General features: G+C 32.4%; 3 protein-coding genes and 1 long non-coding RNA gene across 5 annotated transcripts; 2 read left to right on the forward strand and 2 right to left on the reverse strand.

Annotated features, from left to right (window-relative positions):
• Positions 1 to 55: 55 nt before the first annotated feature.
• LOC101212538 (protein KAKU4) lies at positions 56 to 6,828 on the forward strand. 2 transcript variants are annotated; one of them, XM_031883145.1, is made up of 12 exons: positions 56 to 404; positions 2,006 to 2,073; positions 2,494 to 2,600; positions 3,107 to 3,222; positions 3,375 to 3,517; positions 4,401 to 4,583; positions 4,899 to 5,172; positions 5,249 to 5,328; positions 5,726 to 5,759; positions 5,975 to 6,059; positions 6,142 to 6,311; positions 6,342 to 6,828. In XM_031883145.1, the coding sequence occupies exons 1-12, from the start codon at positions 149 to 151 to the stop codon at positions 6,494 to 6,496; spliced, it is 1,671 nt and encodes a 556-aa protein (XP_031739005.1). In that variant the 5' UTR covers positions 56 to 148; the 3' UTR covers positions 6,497 to 6,828. The 2 variants fall into 2 exon arrangements, with proteins under 2 accessions (XP_031739005.1, XP_011652528.1); XM_011654226.2 differs by having other exon boundaries at positions 57 to 404; positions 6,142 to 6,828.
• Positions 6,829 to 7,975: 1,147 nt separating this feature from the next.
• Positions 7,976 to 13,611, forward strand: LOC101219224 (plasma membrane ATPase 4). Its single transcript, XM_011654227.2, has 16 exons — positions 7,976 to 8,099; positions 8,581 to 8,700; positions 8,798 to 9,034; positions 9,143 to 9,904; positions 9,993 to 10,115; positions 10,206 to 10,310; positions 10,402 to 10,546; positions 10,635 to 10,796; positions 11,084 to 11,322; positions 11,415 to 11,447; positions 11,541 to 11,622; positions 11,709 to 11,869; positions 11,981 to 12,154; positions 12,273 to 12,455; positions 12,871 to 13,055; positions 13,157 to 13,611. The coding sequence occupies exons 1-16, from the start codon at positions 8,049 to 8,051 to the stop codon at positions 13,251 to 13,253; spliced, it is 2,859 nt and encodes a 952-aa protein (XP_011652529.2). The 5' UTR covers positions 7,976 to 8,048; the 3' UTR covers positions 13,254 to 13,611.
• On the reverse strand, positions 11,005 to 13,050 carry LOC116402948. Its single transcript, XR_004215654.1, has 2 exons — positions 12,930 to 13,050; positions 11,005 to 11,251 (listed from the first exon to the last, which is right to left on the reverse strand). It is a non-coding gene; the product is annotated as an uncharacterized LOC116402948 (long non-coding RNA).
• An 846-nt stretch (positions 13,612 to 14,457) lies between the features above and the next one.
• On the reverse strand, positions 14,458 to 16,221 carry LOC101218982 (peroxidase 45). The gene is made up of 4 exons (XM_004136264.3): positions 15,934 to 16,221; positions 15,624 to 15,821; positions 15,301 to 15,466; positions 14,458 to 15,214 (listed from the first exon to the last, which is right to left on the reverse strand). Exons 1-4 carry the CDS (start codon positions 16,132 to 16,134, stop codon positions 14,808 to 14,810), a joined length of 972 nt encoding a protein of 323 aa, XP_004136312.1. The 5' UTR covers positions 16,135 to 16,221; the 3' UTR covers positions 14,458 to 14,807.
• Between the last annotated feature and the right edge of the window lie 7,203 nt (positions 16,222 to 23,424).

Consider the following 23,424-nt stretch of genomic DNA (forward strand, 5'->3'; position numbering starts at 1 on the left):
TATTATTGTCATTTAGATACTACAGAACGTCAAATTTCAATTACTTTCCCAAAGTGGGTTATTTCTCCTTCCATAACTGGAAAAAAAAAAACCCTCTTCTCGCCTGAGCGAGCAAAAACTATCTTCTTCATCTTCACCGTGAACTTCCATGGCGTCTTTCCCGGCATATGGCGGAGCCGCTGGGCCAAGATCCGGCGGGAAAATTGTTAGAGCTAGGCGAGTTCAAACTAGGAAGACTCCTTATGAGCGTCCTGGACCTTCGAATTTGGGCCCTGGAGAAAACCCTAGTTGGATCTCTAAGTTCATTTTCTCGCCTACTCGTACCATTGCTTCCGGTGCTGGAAAATTACTCTCTTCTGTCTTTGTTTCCGACTCCTCGTCATCCTCTTCGGAGAGTGATTCAGGTTGGTTTAACTTTGAGCTGAATTTTGGTATATGGTTTTTGAAATTATGCGGATGGAGTAGTTGTTGTACTTAGAGTTAGTAGTGGTTAAAATGTTTGTAGTTGTTTGGTGTGCTGCGAAATGTAAGGTTATTTTGAGGAAATGAAAAGTTGAAGGAGTTCTGAACTTGTGTACTAGCTAAAGAAGAGTCAATGTGGTTCGAACTTTGAAAGTGAATTTGAAATGGAGGTAGTATAGTACTTGAAAAGAAGTAAGCAACACTTCGTGAACTTAATGGTGTTTGCTATTTAGTATGCGCAGTAAGCTGGCTAGGATGCTTAATTAGCTGATTTCTTTAGTTAACGTAATGAATCTGCATTTTAAAGTTAACTTAAGAATGCAATTTCTAGTTTTTGGACTTTCGGTTACAGATTCAAACTATACAAGCATTTCTAAGCTCCTGGCTTATATTTCAAGGTTGTATCGTTATCATATGTCAATTTAAGTTTGATCTATTTTAGAACAAGAAATAGTATTTCCATTGTTTTAGAGAAAAGTTACAATAAATGATCTATACTCTCTTATGGGAGCTTATTAGAATACACGCCAATTAGAACCAATTACAGCAAAAGTATAATTACAAAAGGCCTCAGGAAATAGTTTCCTGTTTCATAGAAAGGAAAGAAAAAGGCCTAACCACCTAAGGAAATATTGTGAAGACTAAAGTGCAATGAAACTTTCCACTGCCTTGGTAATTGTAAGAGTTGGTGAGTTCAATTAGGGCTTCCTTCAAGGCCCAAGTTGAAAGTCCAACACGATCTTAGGAGTCTTAAACTCCCAGCTTGCTTGGCTCGATCCATTTTTCCATGGGATTGCGGCCACCCATGGCGTTTAGGCGTGTAGGAGCAAACACCATGGACCATTTCAATTATATATTTAGCACTGAGGCCATCTCAAATCACTTTACAACATCAAATATGGACAGTTATCGTCCTAGAAAATTATTGTATCATTCTTGTTTCCCTTTTTTCAAAAAAAGGAAGATAATAGTATCATCATTGGCGTAAAAGTGAATTGCATGAACCTGCTTATTTGCACTCTCGGACTAATCATTCTACCAAGAATGCCTTTGACAATTACGAAGGAGGGAGCTAGTTGCCTTATCTTAGACTCCTTGATACCCTATTATTTCTCTTGGTTTTCCATCGAAAAATGTTGAAAATTTAGTTAGTGAAAGGCATGTCTGTTCCCCATCTGCATTAGCCATCTAGGTCCTGATTTATTTTTTTAACAGTATCATTTATCAAATCATTGATTATGTCTGTTTAGTGCATTTGGAAGATATGTGATTTGATTTGCAATGGAAATTTGATTTAAAACTTGTATCAAAGCAATGCTATGTCAATTCATGTGTGTATGCACACAGTTGTGTGTTAGATCAATGGACTATGTTGATGACTAATAATACACCTTTTATGTTGGATGTTTCGTTCATATTGTTTCTTTTAGTTCCTTCTACATCTTTCATTCTCTTTTCACATTTATTATTCATTTGAGTGTTAAGTTCTCAGCCTTTAGTTCTGATGATGTGGCTCAAGATTTATTGTATCTTATTTTAACAGAGGATGATGATGAGGACGATGTTCCTGATGAACGTCATGTCTTTCAGGGAGCTGAAGGAGGGAAGAAGGTAAACAATCTATATGTTAAATCATGTGCTTGCTTAGATGCTTATCTCACTATTGCACAATGTCAGAAATATCTCAATATAGTTATAGCAGACCTGCTATCGAGTTTGATATGTGACTGAGTGCTGCAGTATAATGTTTCTCAGTTCTTTCTATGTTGAAGGAAAGAGTTTTCATGACTAAGTGATGCAACATTGTACTGGACCTTACGGTTTGAGGGTTAGCTAGTGCTATGTTGGATTGTGGGTATACAAAATTTCAAATTAATAAAAGATGTGGATCAAAGATATATTCTTAGGTCAACATGATAGTTATATGAATAAAATATATGTGAGAAAGTCGAAGTGTAAGGCAACATATTAATTGGTATTTGATTTATAGACTACAGCATTGTGTCTGATTGTCAATGTTTATGTTGGAAGAATGGGACATCGGAGATGGTCAGCTTATTTAGGAAGGACTTTCCACCAGAGAAAAAAGATAGCAAGCATCTAATTGAACAGCTACTGATGCAGGAGACCTTCTCTAGGTACGGCAATGATTTTGTAAGATGTTCTGTATGAACTTGTTCATTGTTTCATGCATTAGTTCTATCTATTTTTCACTATAACCAAACCATTTTTTTGGTGTTGGTTTAACCATATAAATTGTTCTAGACATTTCTTACGTAATTCTCTATCAATTAACTGGAAAACATTAATCTCCATTTTGTTTCCTGTGATTAACAATGCTCTCTTGGTTTTTCTAGCTTGCTTGTACTTTTATCTTGATCAAGGATATGGTTTCAGACTTTCAATTTTCTTTAGACTTTCTGCTCATACTGAAATTATGCTGAAATTAGTTGTTCTTCCTTTTCAAACTAAAGTTCTATATGTTCAACGGTGATGGTTTCATGGTTAAATAGTTTAGTTCATGAGTGGCAGGCAAATGACAAAAAAACGAGCTTAGTTTTTTCAATTACCACTTAGATGAGAGCCTTCAATTATTTGTTCAAGTGGGTTCTGGTCCATATCATTCTCACTTTTATTCAAGCAGGGCAGAGTGTGACAAGTTAGTTCAGATAATTGAATCAAGGGTTGTAGAATGTCAAACCTTTGAAGGCCAGGCTGCAGGGAGGCTGACTGAGATATCAAACAGAACTGTTGATAGTGGTACTGAGCCTCCAATTTCTGTAAACTAGAATTTTGATTTTGTGCAAACAATGACTTCTGTTAACATTTAGAAAAACAAAAAAGTTCGTGAGTTTTCTTAGTAAGAAATTCAATCTTTATTACCAGATTAAGATGTGTACAAATTGATACAGATGATGGCAGGCCTGCAGTCTGCAGCTCAGCAATTCTTGAGGCAAAAAAATGGTTGAATGAAAAACGATTAGGACTGGTGTCTACTTCGACATTAAAATTGGACGATGGACCATGCACCTTGAATTCCACGATGTTGCCTATGGTTGGTGATTCTTCCTATTGTTGTTCTTGAATGGCATATGAATATTCACGGAATAGATTCAACTTTTATTTACCTTACAGTTGACTATTCCTCTCAGTTCAAATGTCATGGACTCCTTTTCTGAGCAAAAGATTTATCTGTATACATGGCATATCCCAGTTTCCGTAAATTTGCTCATTTCTTGCTAGTTTTTTTTTTTTTTTTTTGAATGCCATTTGAATTCATGATTTTATTCTTCTTTTTCCCTTTCAACACCTTTTCTCCCAAGTGCATTTCCACATGGATATTAGATTTTCTTTTTGCTGATTGAGTTAAATTTCAGCTGATTTCTTCAATCAATTTTAAGCCATTAGGTTAGACTGATGTAAAAATAAAAAGAACTACTGAAGAAAACATACAAGTGTCCTTGCACTTCGTGGTATATCAAATTTCTCTAGGAATGAGAATAGAGTGAAGAAATTTTGTAATCACACCTTTGTCCTTGGCCCGTCCACATTGCACATTTTTTTTAACTTGTGTATAATCATATTATTACCAATTAGTTTTTGTGATCAGATGGTTTATTTAGCTACTAACTTGGTATAAGCTGAACATTTTTTTTTCTTTTTTTGAAACAAACTGAACATTTCTTTATGTAACTATGATTTAGCTTGTATCTGTGCTAAATTGATAATTGGAATTCTTTTTGATACCTTCCTAACTAGGGCTGTGATCTCCTCCCATGTGTATGTTTCTCCTCTTTCAACAACTCATTGCTTGCTAATGTTAAACAACAATGACGATTGTAGATTAATTTTATAATACTATAATACAGAATCTAGAGTTGATAGACGTTTCTATATATTGATTTCTTCTTAGAATATTGAAATATATGCTGGTGCAGGTTAACAACGAAGAGATGGGTTCACCTGTAGATGTAGCCAAATCATACATGCAGGCACGCCCTCCATGGGCCTCTCCGTCCACGAATAATTTTGAGTTCAAGTCTCCTTCGCCATTAGGGTTACAGCTTTTCAAAGAAGAAACATCATATTCAATTAGTGGAAATCCATTGTCTTCATCTAGGGTAACATTTTATCCACTAAACTACACTCATGATGCTTTCCCCCATCATTTCTCTTATGTTACATTTTTTTATTTAAGTACGACTGTCTCTCGACGACATGAAGCTCAATTCATATATGTTTTTTAGTTTCTAAAAAATTATGTAATAAAATAGCACCGTGAGGGCCGACCGTCATTGGCCAGTAGGTAGATTGTTGTTTTGGGTTTTCCTCTCTTTCTCATGTCCCTATCATGTATGGATACTTGTAAGAACATGAACATATATATTTCTAGTACAACACAACCCGTCATTCTGTTTGTTAACATTGGAATGCAGATTAAAAGGGAATCTCCTACCAGTGGATCATGGAACATTCAGGAGGAACTAAGACGCGTGCGTTCCAAAGCAACTGAAGAAATGCTAAGATCTCCCTCTTCCAAACTTGATTGGTCTTCACTTGCCTCAGGCTCAGACTACAAAACAAATTTAAGCTCTACACATTTCAACCATCTGAAAATTCCTAGTGGAGATAAAATACAGCATGCTGTGAAGCCAATAGATAAATCAATGAATTGGTCCGCAGTCAATACTGTCACTCATAACTTAACGGGTACACATTTCTGCGAGTGCAATCTATTTGTAGTTTGGAATTCCATATACATCGTTAACCTCATTTGCACTCACAGAGTCAAAGACTGCAGAAGATGTGTCAGAAAATGAAGCTTGCCAACTCGGTACAACAAGCATTGTTCTACAACAGGATAAGGTAACAGACTTCCAGAAGGGCTTCGCTGGGCCTCCAGCTGTGAATGTATATTCTAGGAGGGGTAAAATGGAAAATTGCATATCTGACCGTTAACTTTTGTACTTTGTATGTATGAGTGGCAACTTGAGTTTGAAAGTGTAGGGAAGGGGAAGTGACCAGCCCTCTTAAATTGGCTGGGGTGTTATTGTAAGGCTATATGACCCTTTTCGATATTGATATACGTGAATAAGACTAGATATGTATCATTCTTGTTCTACTTCTCTCTCGATCCGCCATCTCAAGAAGTATTTAGTTTCTGTTCTATGAAACTTTTTTTTTCGTTAATAACTCATTTGGGTGAATTTGTATCGATATTACTTGATATTTGATACAGTTCAATTATTCCCTTTCTTTGCAGGATTTGGAAACCAATCCTACCACTCAGATGAAAGGTACGTAATCGTTCTTTCTTAACATTTTACATTACTCTTTTATATATATAGGATTAAGCAGTAGTTTCTACAGGATTTATGATTTATCATAGTGCTAACAAAAGATTTTGACATCCATGATTATCAAAAATCAAATGATCATTATTTTTTAAACAAATATTGAAAAAAAAATGAATTTGCATCAATTGGTGAACTGTATGTTGCTTTCTTTGCAGTATCAAATTCAAGTTTAGATGCGAGAGAATGCTCTACACCACACAAAGATGCGGGGCTGGCCAACGGTTTTCCTCCGCTACCTAGGTACCCTGGTGCCTCATCTCTTCCGACGTCTCAATCCAAATAAATATTGTGCGATAGCTGAGTTTCTTTTCTTGCATTGCAGTTCTTCTCGGGAGCTTGGTGTAGAACAGAACCATTTTAACAATATAGTTGAAGAAAGCAATTCATCAGGTCACGACCACAAGGGGAAAGACCCGCCTGTGGAGGAGCGATGCGAACTATTAAGTGAAGTGTCCATGGAGGTTCCAGATATAGAAACCGATACTGATAAAGTTGTATCGGACGGAAATGATGCTAGTAAAGTTGTATCAGAAGACAACAGTAGCTGTCAAATCTCCAAAGAAAACGGTGGTGGTAATGTTAAGAGTGTGGAGAAGCCAAGTTCAGCAAGCGGGGTCGCAGCGGGGAAGACTGGGAGCGGAACGGCGTATCTGCGACGGGGAAGACGGAGAAACTGAGGTGGGGGGAAGGGAGAATGTAGTTTGTGCTGAATTTTTGTTTAGAAACAAACGTTGAATACAAAACTTTTGACCATAGCTCAAGCAAGGCGGTTGTATGATGAGTAGTTTGGATTAGTTTGTATGGATTTGTATAGAGCTAGATCATAGAATCAGCTTGAATAAGCAGCAACAACAACAACGAAGAAGCTTTGTGTATTTAAGTTGTGGAGGAATTCTATGTTATAAGTGGCTAAATTCTAGGGTTTTGTATCCGTTTTAATTCTTAATACACAAATATCACTCGTGTATACTTGATGAATATAATACTAGAATCAAATGGGTACTCTTAATGCAAATAGCAACGAGGTTTCGTACGTGAGTGATTTTAAGGTGCTAAAACTAATCTTAAAAGTACAATGATAGTTGCCGTTCTATTCTTGAACTTTTTAGTTTGCAAAATGATAATAAAGTTGTTGAAAATATTTACTAATAAAGTTTTAAACTTTTTAACGTGATTTTGAAATTTTACTGTATTAAAAAATGAATTAAGTGTCAAAGTCATATAAACGTTAAAATTAAGTAGGTAGAAATGGATTTAACTCAAACCACAGCAAAAAAAACAACTTGAAACGTGTAGTTTTTTCTAATTGGATTTGTTAGGTTTGAATTTGACAAATAATTCAAATTTTTTTATTTGTACTTTTTTTTATAAAGCTCTCTTTTAGATAGATTTAGCCTTTTATTTACTAAAATAAATAAATATTATTTTTAAATATAACAAAATATTTATAAAAATAATAAAATACCATGATCTATGAATTGTGATAGATCAACATATATTATAATCTATATAATTGTATCTATCTAGCTATATCATGATATACATATATAATAATTTATCTTAATCTATCGTGGTTGTGCTACTTATTATATTTATAAATATTATTAAATGTTTTAAGATTTAAAATAATAACTCAATAAACTATTTCTTCAACATTTTGGTTTCGTAAGAAGCTAAGAGAAATAGATAATTAGAAAAACCAAAATCAATACAAATTCTTAGTATTTTGAACAAAACGATGCTTTTATAAAAGGAATAAAAAGCACATCATTTATTAATTTAAATTTTCTTAAATATTACAAATACAAATATTATATTAAAAAGTTTTTTTTTAAAAAAATAGAATAAAAAGCAAAAATATTTATACACAATAAACTATTAGAAAAAAAACTCACAAATCTACATCATTAAATAACAAAATTATTTAACAACAGGGGGCTACATAAAACTTTTAATATAAATGATCGTATAAATCAATTTTGTTCTATATATATATAAATTGACCTATTAAGGAAATAGTGTGTGAAATTAGTGCCACGTGGCGGTCTTTAACAGAGCGGAATTGAATAATAAATCCTCACATTTTCCATATTCCTTTTTTACTAATCCAAAAATACACACTATAAATACAAAATTCCACCACGTTTATTCTCATGCGTGTTCCGTTCACTCACTTCGTTCTTCTCAGTCTTGCTCTTGCTCTTGCTCTCGCTCTTACTAACGTAACAAATGGCTAATCCCATCACTCTCCAACAGATTCCTAATGACTCTGTTGATCTTGTAAGTCTTTTCCATTCCTATTCCGATTGACCGTTATTGTTTAATTGTATGGTTTTGCATGGCGTTTTAGAATTGCTAAAAACTTTTTTTTAATTGTTCTATCGTTTAGTTTGTGTGCTGAATTTAATGTATGAACCGATCAATCAATCTCTGAGGCTGTTTTGCATATGTGACGGATTGATGGATTGAAAGAAAATGAATAATGTGAGGATTTGTGTTTGTTAAATGTGATGGAGATTTGAAGTCTGTGACGTACTTTAATTGTTTTGTTGAAGGAATTATGGTGATTGATAGGTGATAACTGTGAGAAGAGTTTAGAGTTTTTTTTTTCTGGTTCTATTATTATTTTATTTTTGCAAAACGAAGCCCTTTTTATAGCTTGATGTTTGAGTTGATTGCTAACAGTTTGTTGATATTTGTATCTTCTTCAATTTTATTATTTGGATATTGTATGTATTAATTATGATTTTTCCTTTTGTAGGAACATATTCCAATTGATGATGTGTTTGAGAAACTCAAATGCACAGAAGAAGGTCTTACTTCAGAGGAAGGGGCTAGTCGGCTTCAAGTTTTTGGACCTAACAAGCTTGAAGAGAAGAAGGTTTCAACTATATGACTTTTTTTTTTGTTTTGTACAAGGAGAAATTACTAGTTATGAGTAGAGTTTTATAGTGTTTTTTTTTAATGTGTGGAAACAGGAAAGCAAAATTCTGAAATTTATGGGATTTATGTGGAATCCCCTCTCATGGGTTATGGAAATAGCCGCGATCATGGCTATTGTTTTGGCAAATGGCGGTGGAAGGCCTCCAGACTGGCAGGACTTTGTGGGAGTCATTGCGCTGCTTTTCATCAATTCAACTATCTCTTTTATTGAAGAAAACAATGCAGGAAATGCAGCTGCAGCTCTTATGGCTGGTCTTGCTCCCAAAACCAAGGTTCAAAACATACTCGATGTTATCATTATTAATATTGTTATTGTTTTATAAAATACTAAAGTTCTAAAGATCATCATTTCTTATTTATTTTCGTTATTGTGGAACAAGGTTCTTAGGGACGGCCGGTGGTGTGAGCAAGATGCTTCCATTCTTGTTCCTGGAGACATAATTAGTATCAAATTAGGAGACATAATCCCTGCTGATGCTCGTCTTCTCCAGGGAGACCCTTTGAAAATTGACCAATCTGCTCTAACCGGCGAGTCCCTTCCTGTTACCAAAAATCCTTCAGACGAAGTTTTCTCTGGATCAACTTGTAAGCAGGGAGAAATTGAAGCAGTAGTGATTGCGACTGGTGTGCATACCTTTTTTGGTAAAGCTGCTCATTTAGTGGACAACACCAATCAAATTGGACATTTCCAAAAAGTTCTCACTGCCATTGGAAATTTTTGTATTTGCTCCATCACCATTGGAATTATTATCGAGATTGTTGTCATGTATCCTATTCAACATCGTGCTTATAGGGATGGTATTGACAATTTGTTGGTGCTTTTGATCGGAGGAATTCCTATTGCCATGCCAACGGTTTTGTCTGTCACCATGGCCATTGGTTCCCACCGACTTTCCAAACAAGGTGCAATTACCAAGCGTATGACCGCTATTGAGGAGATGGCTGGCATGGATGTCCTCTGCAGTGACAAGACGGGAACACTAACTTTGAATAAACTCACTGTTGACCAAAACTTGACGGAAGTCTTTGTGGTGGGTATGGATAAAGAACATGTCATCCTTCTTGCAGCAAGGGCTTCTAGAACAGAAAATCAGGATGCCATTGATACTGCTATTGTTGGGATGTTGGCAGATCCAAAAGAGGTATAGTTTTAATCCAGAACTTTTATTTCATTCTTATCTCTATTTGAGTAAAATTTTGATAATCATTATTTTACATGATATTATGCAGGCACGAGCTGGTATTAGAGAGGTTCATTTTTTTCCATTCAACCCTGTAGATAAGAGAACTGCTCTTACTTATATTGATTCTAGTGATAATTGGCATCGAGTTAGCAAAGGTGCTCCAGAGCAGGTAAAGTTGTTTCTCTTTGTATTCTTGACCGGTGCAAAATTGCTTTATGATGATAGTTATATGTTTCTCACTACTCCTTGTTTGGCACAGATCTTAAATCTTTGCAATTCCAGCGAAGCCATTAGGAAAAAAGTTCATGGAGTGATCGATAAGTTTGCTGAATGTGGACTCCGATCCCTGGGTGTTGCTAGACAGGTGATCAAATGTTAACCTTCACACATGTTATGAAATGATCAAAATAATAAACTCTGTTCTTGAAGCTCATTGTTTAACGTATGATTCACAGGAAGTACCTGAGAGCACCAAAGAAAGTCCAGGAGAACCATGGCAACTTGTTGGTTTATTAGCTCTGTTTGATCCTCCAAGGCATGATAGTGCTGAAACCATCCGAAGGGCTCTGAACCTTGGAGTAAATGTGAAGATGATTACTGGTATGCAAAAAACAAATTGCACTATAACTTGTTTGTTATATACAAATAGTTTTCTCTACTGAGCTTTTGAATGACTTTCTAAATATAGGGGACCAACTGGCCATTGCCAAGGAAACTGGTCGGAGACTTGGTATGGGTTCAAATATGTATCCTTCATCTGCATTACTTTCTCAAGACAGGGTTTCAACAGATTCCCTTCCTGTGGATGAGTTGATTGAAACAGCTGATGGGTTTGCTGGTGTATTTCCAGGTGGGTTTTGCAACTTCCTTTTCCGTAAATAGCATGCAATTGGTAGAGTATAAGAAATAATTATTTTGTGAATTATTGAACATCCTCATGTATAATTTTACATTTCTCCCTTCATTTAATTTCTGTTCATGCTTATGATAAAATTGAGTTTCCCATTATATTTGCGAAATCGATATGCTTTATCTCTACTCAATTGTGTAGTTCCATCTGTTTGGTTACCTATAAAGTTCTCCTATAGAAAATGCATTGTCTCACATTGCTTTGCTAAGCTTATTTGCATGTGGCAGAACACAAATATGAAATTGTGAGAAGGTTACAAGAGAAAAAACATATTTGTGGAATGACTGGAGATGGCGTAAATGATGCTCCTGCACTAAAAAAGGCAGATATTGGAATTGCTGTTGCTGATGCAACTGATGCAGCCAGGAGTGCTTCCGACATCGTCCTCACCGAACCTGGATTGAGTGTCATCATTAGTGCAGTACTGACCAGCAGGGCTATTTTCCAAAGGATGAAGAATTATACGGTTAGGTTATTCTTTTTTATGTTGGTTTTCAATCTTTTACCATGCAATTAGATTTACTTTATTATTTACAATCTACTTTTTTTCTTTCTTAGATTTATGCTGTTTCCATCACCATTCGTATAGTGGTAAGTAAAATCAAAATAGAAAATATATTCAATACTATTATATCAGTATCTTATGTGGATTGGAGAATAATATTTCTTTCATTGACATTGCAGTTTGGTTTTTTGTTGATTGCTTTGATTTGGAAGTTTGATTTCGCTCCATTCATGGTTTTAATTATAGCTATTTTAAACGATGGTAAGGCTCTACCAAAAATGGCCCATGCACTTATCTTCTTTACCATTTTACGGATCCAGAATTAAGTTTTTTATATTGTACTCTAGGAACAATCATGACTATTTCAAAGGATCGAGTTAAGCCTTCCCCCCTTCCAGATAATTGGAAGTTGAAGGAAATTTTCGCTACTGGCATCGTGTTAGGAGGATACTTGGCCTTGATGACAGTGCTGTTCTTTTGGATCATGAAAGATACTGATTTTTTCACGGTATAAACATATAATCTTTACATTTTATCGATTGGAAATTAGAAAACTGTTCAACTTCTTGAGACTATTTGTTCTAGTAATTCATGGTTGTTCTCCAATTTCCTTTTGCAGAGCATATTCTGTGTACCATCTCTAAGGAACAACAACCAGAAAATGATGGCAGCATTGTATCTACAAGTCAGTATCGTGAGCCAGGCCCTTATTTTCGTCACACGGTCACGAAGTTGGTCCTTCGTCGAACGTCCTGGATTTTTGTTAGTGTTTGCTTTCATAATGGCCCAGCTTGTAAGTACTTAGTTTTTCTTATAAAAAGAAAAGCCCTCTTCTTAGCCTTTTTCCTTGGCTCATCCAACTAGATAAACAAGGCTTAATAAGAATTTATTTCTTTTGTACATTATGGTAGATTGCAACTGTAATAGCAGTGTACGCAAAGTGGAGTTTTGCAAGGATACATGGCGCCGGCTGGGGGTGGGCTGCTGTCATTTGGCTATATAGTTTGATAACTTATATCCCTCTTGATATTCTCAAATTTACCATTCGCTATGCTCTTAGTGGAAGGGCTTGGAACAACCTTGTGCAAAATAAGGTACCTTGTTGGTGCTTCCTTCTTCTTTTTCTTTTGTTTTATAAATTATACCACTTTGGTCTCTATACTTTTGACTATGGTTCATTTTGGTCCCTATACTTTTAAAACGTTTATTTTTGTCTCTTTACTTTTAACTTTAGTTTATTTTGATTCTTATAAGAAAACGAGTAGGCAAGAAGATCGAGAATCTAGAGAAGTACGACATATTCATTTGTGTCATTATGAAAATGAACACTTTGAAAGCTAAAATGAACTAAATTTAAAAGTTTACGGATCAAAATAACCAAAACAAAAAACAGGGGACAAAGTAGAATTTAAACTTTTTTCCCCTTGTAATCATGAAAGAATGACATTATTTGTAACCTGTCAAGCCCATTTGAAGTCAACTCACTTTTTCCATTTTTATCATGATAAGACTGCTTTTACAACAAAGAAAAATTATGGCAAAGAAGAGAGAGAAGCACAATGGGCTACCTCACAAAGAACTATTCATGGTCTTCAACCACCTCAAACCAGCAACATTGTTTCTGATAAAATCAGTTATGGTGGCGAGCTTTCCGAAATAGCCGAGCAAGCCAAGCGACGAGCTGAAATTGTCAGGTAAACAATCACTCTTCCTTCAAATATTTCCAAGTACACTAGACTTCTCCTTGGATACTTTACTGAAAAAAAATTTCGTTCTCGTTTTCGTTTTCGTTTAGGCTTCGTGAATTGCACACTCTGAAAGGTCGGGTCGAGTCGGTAGTGAAGCTGAAAGGTCTAGACATTGATACTATTAATCAACATTATACAGTCTAACAACAAGCAAGCTAGCTAGCAACAAACCCAAAGTTTTCTAATATTTTCCTCAATGAGTTTTCTCCTATTTTTGTCAGAGAAACTCATTTTTTTTTTCCTTTTTTCCCCCATTTTTCCTCAGTTAGATTAATGTTTCCTTAGTGACTACTAGCCATTATTTTTTTCGTTCTAGTTAATTATTTTTTCTCTGTATATATCATGAGTACAGCATTTTCCAATTCTTTCTTCTAATAAATAATAGTAATAATAATGTTGTCAGCAACATTCTTTCTTTTTGAATAATTGGTTTTTCCTTTTTATTTAAATGTTTTTCAGTTCACTTTATTATTGAATGGCTAAGCACTAATAATTATGGTCATTGGTTGAGTTTTGTCCCTTTCTTACTTGTGCCATTCTCCATTTCTGTTCCTTTTTCTTTGTCTTATAATTAAACTACCTTATCTACTCCATGTGATTTTGCCACTTGTTCCTTTTTTCTTTTCTCTTTTAAAGCCACCTTTTCTTTTTAAATTCAAGTTTTGTATTCTTATTCTTTCAAAATTTTCATTTTTACTCTTCTGATTTTGTATACAAATTTTGAAATTTTAACCATTTGTTTTAAAAGTATACTTGTTCTTTCAAATTTTGTAATATTACTCTTTTGATATTTCTTCGTTAAAGTGTCTGATCTTTCATAAACGTTTTACGAGTTTGGCCTTTTATGCTTAAAAGTATCATGATTCTTGCAAAATTTGTAGCGTTATTCAACTCTTTATAATTTTAGATGGAAATTGGGACTTGAAATGATGTGGAGCAAAGTTTGGAGGTATTTTTATAATGTGAATAATATGTGAGATGAAGGAATCGAATTTCTAGATAATTTCTAGAGATGATAAAAAAAAGTTTTAATTAGTAATATAGCATTGAATTGAATATTTAAACTATTAGAATGGTTACTTAAGGGGAAAAAAGTGATAGAATAAAACTCTTTTCTTGTTCCTTTTTAATGCAGTTTTTATCATTAAGACATTACTCTTTGAGTTGTCTGCTTCTAAGGCAAAGCAATTATGGTTCTCTGTTGATAGTGATAGCTCTTCTTTTTTGAACTTCATTGAGAAAAACAATTGTAAGAAAGACCCCTTTAATATATAAACCATAATACTTTCCAATGGCCCTCACCTTGTCCAAACAAGAGAAAAGGAAAAAGGTATTAAACCGATTCGCATAACGAAAAAACAGAGCAAATTCTTTCTGTTAACAGTTTATTGATAGAGATTTTTGTATGAATGACCTAATACAAGTGGTGTTCTTGCAAAATGACTCAATTTTGAAAAACCAAATGAAAGCTAACCTTCATATCGTGTTAGAGATGTCTTACTCATCGCAAAATAGTCAAAGCCCTAACGCAATGAGAGGAACATCTGTAATACGCTAGTGTTCTGTGACATCAACAAAAGATTAGTTTTTCATTCGTTTTTTTAGGATTAGATCATTTTGCATTAATGCCTCCATAAATGGGTCATCCGTACATTGTACAAATTTATTGTTGACTGTTACAAGAAAGGTGATTTTCTTTTAGTTCACTGATGAACAATCAATTCTGATCTCTCCTTGGTTTTTTGTTTTGACTCCAACTCTCCCAAGCTTTGTCATTGCAACTACGAAAGCTTGCTCAAAAGCTGTATTGTTGGAAGCAAATAAGTTCACTGTTTTTCTTGATCTTGGATCTGTGAACAACACTTGGTCTGAGGTGAACAATCCTTTTCCCATCTGCAGATTCTTAAAGTACATGTTGTCGAATGTGAACGACGACGTTGAGTCCATGTCGATCGCAATTCTCTGGTCGACGTTTCTCGGGCATTCCCTCTTGAGCTCATCGACATACGTTGGATTAAACGTCGGGTCAATTCTGTTTTTGCTGTGGAAACTGTATAGCCTTTTGGAGAAGTGCTTGCAATGTGAGAATCCAATTGTATGTGCACCTAAAAGAAACAACAATACAAATTCATCAAAACTAGAATCCAATTGTATTTTACCTTTTCCAAAATTATTCAAAGCTCTCTCTTACCTGAGAGAGCAATCATGTCTGTTTGAGTTAGACCATGTTTTGCAAACATAGCATTGAGTTGATTTAATCCAAAATCAGGCTTAGGAAGGTGATGTCGAACACTCTTTCTTGTCGAGATTTGCCCATCTCGTCTTCCTAACTCCACGGCATATGACGGTCCTCCCGTCTGCAAGATAACAACAACTCCCTAAGTCCAACTACTGAATGAACAAGACATGATTCTACATGGACAAACACCAAGTAACATAACTCAAAGAAAGCTTTTTGCTCTTAAGAACTGGCTTGTGACACACCAAGTGGTTCGATATTCAGAAGTTACTTACCAAAGCTACAACATCTCTAGTAGCCAAAGCCAAAATGTCAGCACAAGAAACCTTATTCTTACATCCTGGCACGCTATCCACAGCAGCCTTAGCTTTGATCACAGTGTCGAAACCGTCTCCGGCGAGCGAAAGATTCTCTGCATTATCTTTCTCAGAAGTGTGGTTATTTGTTTGGATCAACACAGAAGCATCACAACCCTGTCTCAAGAAAAAAAAAACAAACAAAAACAAAAAGAAAGAACATTCTCAAATTCATCAAAATCTAAAAGAATTCTCATCAAAGAAACAAGAAAGAGGAGTTTAGGAATACCCTAACAAAACAGTCATGGAAGAAGAGCCTTAGAGTGGCAGGGGCAGTGACAAAAGTCTGTTCAAATTTCTGTTTCACTGCAGCTCTAACAATGGACTCAACATTTGGACATGAATTTTGATAAAAATTGAGGTGAAGCTGAGCAAAACAGCAAATTGAATGAAGAAGAAGAAGAAGAAAAAGAAAGAATTGGATCTTCATTTTGATGTGAACTGTTTCAAAAAAATTGTAATGATTGGTTTATGGTTATATAATTTGAGAGAAAGAGGCAAAACAGAGGTCCCCTTTGGCTACTTCTCCTTTCCACAAATGTGAAAAAAGAACAACAAAATTAATGAGTGAACTTTTAATTTTTTATTTTTTTTTAATATAGTGAAGCAACTTTACTCAAATTTAAAATCGAGGATTTGGATTACATACCTCTTGATCTTATCTTATTTATATGTCAGTTGAATTACGTTGATTACGATTGGTTGGAAGTTTCTTGATCAAGTTTCATCAAGTTTTCACTTTTGTTTTTATCTGAGATTCCATGTGAGGTGAGTTTTACTTTTGTGCCTACTTAGTGTGATTTTGAGTTGTCATTTAGATGTATAGTTTAACCTTCAATTAATTTTCTCAACCCCTTCTCTCTTGGGGAAAAATGTATCAAAAGTGGATCTGACCAACTTGAAAAGAAAAGGAATATTATATATAGATAGATAAGGCTCTTTCTCCATTGTAGTGTTAGTAATTTTGATAAAATTGGGAAGAAGAAAAAACACTTCCTCTCTATTTAGGGTTTGTTAATTTGATGAAATTTGGAAAAGAAAAAAGAAACCCTCCAAAATGACTATCAAATCAAATCTCTCTCTCTCTCTGCTAAAGTTGGATAATTTTGATCAAAAACGGGTAAATAAGGATTAATGGCAAAAACTACTCTTAAAAAATACATTCAAACTTTTAATTTTAATAGAATAAATTGAGCGCTCAAATTTATATAAATATTAAAATTAGACATAGTTGTAGAAATCGGATTCTCAGAATACAAAACTAAGGGTAATTGCAATTATGTATAGTACTTTTAGAACTAAAAAGAACTCTAAATGTAGTAAAATGTATTAATGGTAAATTCTATCTCAATTGACTCTGTTACTAATAGACTTTTATCAGCAAGTCGATCACTAATAGACTTCGATAGTTCAATCTAAAATTTGCTAATTAGTACTCTTTTGCATTTGTACTAAATCTCCAAAGAATGTTATATTTACAATATCATCCCTACAAAGTCTCTTACCATTGTTATAATTTCTACAATTATGTAAATTTAACACAAGAACAAGTTTGTGAGTTTAGTTCGATTTGTACAATCGAAAGTTTGAGAATGTAAATGGAACAACTAACTCTGTATCTATACATAGTTATATGATTTAAAATGACACCGACAACATTAAAATCACATTGTGTTAGCCCATGTAGTTTGTTCGTATTTAGATATTGTATGTGCATTGCATGTGAGTAAAAAGCATCTTTTAATGTCACTTTTCATACTCTATTAGGTCATTTTTCTTTTTGCTTTAGCTAATTAAAAGCACTTAGAATGGGACAGCTCCAAAGTGAAATAGTTCCTAACAAAATTAATTTAAGTAAATGGATAAAGTTTGGTGAACCATTTTCAAAATAAACCCTTTTGTTTATAAAAGACAAAAACAAAAGGAATCAATCAACAATAAATAATAATATTGTGAGAAAGAAAAAAAAAAACCCATTGTATTGTGATGAAAGTGCTCTCTTAATCAAAATTAATTATAATTTCAACCATATTATTCCACTACTAATTAAGAACATGTCCCACTAAGTTATGTGCATGTCACAATTCGTCATTTTATCGATTCATAAAGTTAATAAATAATATGTTATATTTTAATTCATGAAGTGGCAAAGTTGTTAACTAATCGTCAATATAAGGAGTTATACTTAACAAGAATAAAGTATATACTCTTAATCAAAAAGATAGAAATTAGAGTGTGACATCTTGCCTCTTATTCAACTAAAATGTATATAAATTCATCGTATTCTAGATTAGTGAAGCTCGTTAAATACAACATTTTGAAGTTTGACAAATAAACTGTGTTTCTTATAAGTTCATCGTATTCTATATTAGTGTAAGACGTGGTAGCTTCTAAAGTTTTTTTTTTACCATCTGTTTTTTCTTTAGAAAAGGGTTTTTAGAAAGATCAAAATTGATTCACAATACTAATAATTTTCAAGTAAGAAAAGACAATAACGTGGAAAAACGAAAAAAAAAAAAGTTAACAAACTAAATTTAAATTTTAAATACGTGAAAAAATAAAGTTTTTGGTTCAAATCCTCCCTCCAACATACAAGGTATATTATAATTTTAAAATAAAGCAATTTAAGTGGATAAAAAATGATACTTAAATATTTTACATAAATCAGATTAAATCATAAAGAAAATCATGCATAACCGTGCATTCATCTGACTAATTTATATATAAAATCTTTTAATTATTTGTTTGAATGAGAAAGAGAGAATACAAACAAAGATAGATGCATCCATCTTATCCCAGTAAAAAAAAAGTTATTACAATGGGATACACTTATATCACACCTCAGCAAATTAAATAAAATAGTCATAAAATAGTTAGACGTATTTTTAGGAAGATTACAGGGTTTTTGTTCGTTTCTAAATTGGAATTTGAATTTTTGTGTTTATTTCAAAAGAGTAATTATAATTGGTGAGAATCAACTTTTTTTTTTTTGAGATTATATATTCTTTTCATGATAATTTGGGTGCACACATTTTAAAATATAAAAAATTGAATTAAGTAAATAAACATGGAGAGGTTTTTCCATTCATATAACATATTAGTTAATTACTATGTTTTAATTAATTAGAGATATAAAATGGCCATTCTTTTAATTATGTATATTTCACTGCGTTTTCTCTAACACCAATTCTCTAACACCAATTAATTCGTTTAGGAAGGTTTCATCAATTTGTAGTAAATATAATGAAAGGAACCTCCAATTATTAAGATTGATACATGCATGCAAATTCATTACCATTATCGATAATATTGATTAAAAATTAGTAAACATGACCTAAATTTATGCTGATTAATGTCATTTGCTCAAATTCATAAAAATAATAAATGATGATCATTTGCCATTGTTAGAACACATTAAAAGTGTGCAAATTATCCATATTATACTCTGGTGATTTTGATGATATGAAATTAAGATTATCTGTGTATGACAGTATTTTCACACGCTATATCACTTTGACACACTTGCACTAACACTCGCTCTTAGCATTCAAATAATCTAATAATCTCCTTCTTTACCTTTTCTAAAATGTTGCAAAATGATCCTCAATTACAATTGTTATTAAATCAACTTAATCGGTCTGGATTTGGGCATCTATTGTGTTAAAAATGGGCTCAGTTTACAACCCAAACTTTTCAGTTTGATTATGCGAGGCCCAGCATCTTATAATTGGGCCGATTGGTCCTGCTTTCAAATGAGCCCAATTAGAACGGCCTTTCCAGTTTAGGCCCAGCTGGTGGGGAGTCGAACGAAGAACCTCACCTCCAACGTTTGAGGGGTAACTTTAAATTAAAATCACGTGCAAATCATGTTTGTTAATGCCATTTAACCGTTTTTCAAACAAAAAAGAAAAAGAGAAAGAAAAAACGATTTCACCAATTTAAAAATTTTCTTATATTTAACTTTAAAAACAACTATTTATTTATTTTTTTAGATTTAATTTTGAATATGCAGAACGACGCCCGTTGAGATCCAAACCCTTTGAAGACTTATTGTCAAAGAAAAATCGATTGCAAAAAAGATTTTAAACCTTTTGCTTTAAACAACCATCTCACATACTTTATAGAGGTGTCGATGGGTGGGACGGGAGAGACAAAGAAGCTTTTCCATTCCTGCCTATATTTCAAACCACATCCCCATCAAATCCTATGTAGGGGGAGTCAACTCGGGATCAGGTTCTCGCCACCATCTCAAGTTAGTCCAACCTCTAACATGGAGAAATTTCTCCAAATTCCTTGTCCAAGCAGAGATTCTCTTCTTTTTTTCAAAAGAGGGTCCCTATGAGATAAATAAACATCTCTACCTCCAGTGATAAAACAAAATATCACTCGTTTGACAAAGAGAGAAAAAAACACAAAGAAAAACTATAGTGTTCGACGCTTGTAAAACAAGATTTGATTCTTCAAAATTACTCTTAATTATCACGTTGTTAGTAGAAATTGGACAGAGATACTCTTAAATGTGTTTTTCCACGGTAGATTTTAGCATCAATAAATTATTATGTGCTAAATTCAAAGCTTATCTTTTTTAAACACAATTTCAAAGATTAAAAAAAAAATCAAAATACGAATAAAGACAAAGTCATACTCTTATTCTTGAAATTTAGTTTTAATAAACAAAACTAATTAAAATCTAACAAACAAAGGTTTGATATTCAAATTGCTTCCATAGTCTAATATGAAGAGAGAGAGAGAAAAAAGCTAAAATAAGAAAGAAAGAAAGAAACTTATGAGAAAAATGGGCACAAGAGAGGACAGTTAATATGGTTGAGAAGAGTGCTTCATTAACAAAAGATAGTTCCCTTTAATTCATACTTCTTCTACTAATAAAAGAACATTATTGCTATATCTTAAATGGTCCATACAATCAAACCAACTTTAAAACTAATAATTTTTCATAATATTTGGTTCATTAATTGGTGTTTAAACAACTTTTTGGCACTTAAAATAACTAAAATAAGTTAGAAACTACCTTTGAAATTGATTTATAATAAAAATATATCGTTTTATTACAAAAAAAAAAAAAGAATTTACGTGTGTCTGTCCATGAATTTGTTGTCGTTGTAAGAAATAAAATTTATTTTTAAAACTATATAAGATTGTTTATTAAAGTTTTTAAATTATTTATCCACTAATATTATATTTAAATTTATTGTGGTTAGTGATAATTATTTTTACTATGATAAATTTGGTTAGGTTATTAAGTTTGATCATTATTCATCGGTTATTAATAATACATTTATTATTATTTTGTTCACAAATGATAATATTCAAGAATATGCTTTTTTTTCGTATAATTTAACCTTAAAAAATGTTCCAAATTAGTTTTGGTGTGAGTAGAGATGTCCGTGGCACAAGGACAGGTCGGGGATGCCACTTTTCGTCCTCACCACCGTTACCAATTCTTCTCAAAAAAATATTATAGTTTTTTAAAGTTTAATCTCATTTTTCAATCTACAACTTGAAATGTATATACATTTTCAATGTTATTTTATTTTCGATAGAATATTATCATAAAAATAAAAATTCAACTATTAAAATATACATTTAGAAATTCATCAATAAAATTCAAAAATCTATTAAAAAAATAATTAAGAAATACTGTTTGGCAAATTAAAATAATGTATTTTTTAAAAATTCATTTATAAAATAATTTGTTTTGGAGAAATCTTTAAAAACCAAATTCTAATATAAACACTTATAAAAAAATCTAACTAAATATTAAGTGTTTAAATTTTAAACTCATTTCTAAAAAAGTGTTTAAAAGGAAATGTATTATTGAAAAAAAAATTGTTCTTAATTCAATCCAAACGTCATCATTTCTCATATTTTCTTTTCTAAATCCAAATAATTGTGTACCAAATATAAAAGATCTTGGTACACGTCTTGAACAAAAATCGTCTAGATATTAATGATCTTGGTACACCATCGTTTAGATCTTGGCGATCATGTACCAATATCTAAACGATATTGGTTCATGATTGTGTGTCATGATCGTTTAAAAGAAGAATTACACGCTAGCGTGTGGTCGATTAATCGCGTGTTGACGAATCATTTTTTGTATTTCATTGTGGGTCTATAGACTTTTTCCGTTTTCAAAATTATTCTATATAATGTAAATATTTTGTTGTTTTGTTATAATTTGAAAATTTTGCATTAAATGAAAAAAAAATTTAGAAAAAAAATAGCTCATAACACCACTTTTTTTGCATATTATAAATATGACAAGTAATTAGATAAATTATAGAGTCATCGTACGACTATAAGAGGATTATTTGCTTTGAAATTAACTACTTTTACAATTTAGAAAATATAGTGACATGAATTCTATTATTATAATTTTTTTTGTTAATTTTACAAATGTCTCTCTAATTTTGAAAAAATCCCCCAAAAATGTTATTATATTCTTTAAAATTATTACCGTATTTGAAAAAAACTTATAACATAGAATGCATTAGGAGACTCGTGCTTAGACCCTAAATTTAAATTGTTTAATAAGTTTTTAGAATGGACATTTTAAAAAATACTAAAATTTAAAAACGATTTACAAAATAAACTAAATTCTTCGTAGTCTCATTAATTTTTTTTTTTTGTAAATAATTTAATGATTCGTTTTTAAATTTGAACTTGAGCTAAATAATTTATGATGTATTTTATGTTGTCTTAGAATTTATGCTAAACAACTCATAAATACAAATTAGAAGATTAAGGGATATTTAAAACATACATCTCAATTCAAGTGGTCAAACTTAATGTATTTAACTCTTTTTCTAGGATTCAAAGAATTACAAACAAAAACAAAGTTGATTGGTCTTTGAAACTTCATGCAATTTAGTGATTGTAAGCTCACTTTTATAATAAATTATTCTATAAACTCAAATACATTAACAAATCGGTTATTGTACATATTGTTGTGGGTGGATTTTGGACCAACGATAAGATAGTTAAAAAATAACAAATGAAAGGGAGAAGATCAAGATCGAAATAAAGATGGCTCTGAACGCCCTCAACTTGACAGAGGTTAAGCTCATCAACAATGGCCTAGAATTAATGAGTTCTTTTTTTATAAATGAAAGTTTTATATTGTTTAAGATGAATGTGGAATTGTATTCAAATCATTAGTATTTTCCTATCAAAGTCCTAACTGTTATGTGCACATAATATCAGTATAGGCGACCATGTAGTAAAGGTATGCATGGTGGAATGAAGCTAACAGATGCATAAAATATGTGTATCGTGCTTGGCAACTTGAACAACTAGAAATGAATCAAAAGATTCGCTATTGTTAAACGAATTATTATGATTTGAAAGTTCAACTTTTATTACTATTATTTTAAACTAATTTATTTTTTATGATTTAAGTGTGTTAATTTTCTATCAGTGTTATCATTTGATAGTTCAACTTTCAAAATAAAAAGTCAAATTTGACTCAGTTTTTACCATTCAAACTTTAAAAATATAATTATAACCACAACATATTTCACAATGGTTTTCACAATTTTACCCTATATATTTTAAGTATATAAACATATGCACTCATACCCCAGTGGAATGTTTCATAACTTTTCAAATATAACACATAAAGTGCGTACAAAGCTTAAAATGCCGATGCCAAAAGAAATATTGATATCTTATTTTTACAAAAAAAAACAAATGATAGTAT

The sequence above is a fragment of the Cucumis sativus genome, chromosome 3, assembly GCF_000004075.3.
Source record: "Cucumis sativus cultivar 9930 chromosome 3, Cucumber_9930_V3, whole genome shotgun sequence".
In the NCBI taxonomy this organism is placed as follows: Eukaryota; Viridiplantae; Streptophyta; class Magnoliopsida; order Cucurbitales; family Cucurbitaceae; genus Cucumis; species Cucumis sativus.

Excerpts from the sequence above, each read along its gene's own strand:
- LOC101212538 (XM_011654226.2), top strand. The coding sequence starts at position 149 with ATGGCGTCTTTCCCGGCATATGGCGGAGCCGCTGGGCCAAGATCCGGC. Across the intron at positions 2,074-2,493 it reads GAGCTGAAGGAGGGAAGAAG|AATGGGACATCGGAGATGGT; the intron begins GTAAACAATCTA and ends TTATGTTGGAAG. Across the intron at positions 5,760-5,974 it reads TCCTACCACTCAGATGAAAG|TATCAAATTCAAGTTTAGAT; the intron begins GTACGTAATCGT and ends CTTTCTTTGCAG.
- LOC101218982 (XM_004136264.3), bottom strand. The coding sequence starts at position 16,134 with ATGAAGATCCAATTCTTTCTTTTTCTTCTTCTTCTTCTTCATTCAATT. Across the intron at positions 15,822-15,933 it reads TCCATGACTGTTTTGTTAGG|GGTTGTGATGCTTCTGTGTT; the intron begins GTATTCCTAAAC and ends TTCTTGAGACAG. Across the intron at positions 15,467-15,623 it reads CTAGAGATGTTGTAGCTTTG|ACGGGAGGACCGTCATATGC; the intron begins GTAAGTAACTTC and ends GTTATCTTGCAG.
- LOC101219224 (XM_011654227.2), top strand. The coding sequence starts at position 8,049 with ATGGCTAATCCCATCACTCTCCAACAGATTCCTAATGACTCTGTTGAT. Across the intron at positions 9,035-9,142 it reads GTCTTGCTCCCAAAACCAAG|GTTCTTAGGGACGGCCGGTG; the intron begins GTTCAAAACATA and ends TTGTGGAACAAG. Across the intron at positions 10,547-10,634 it reads AAATGTGAAGATGATTACTG|GGGACCAACTGGCCATTGCC; the intron begins GTATGCAAAAAA and ends TTCTAAATATAG.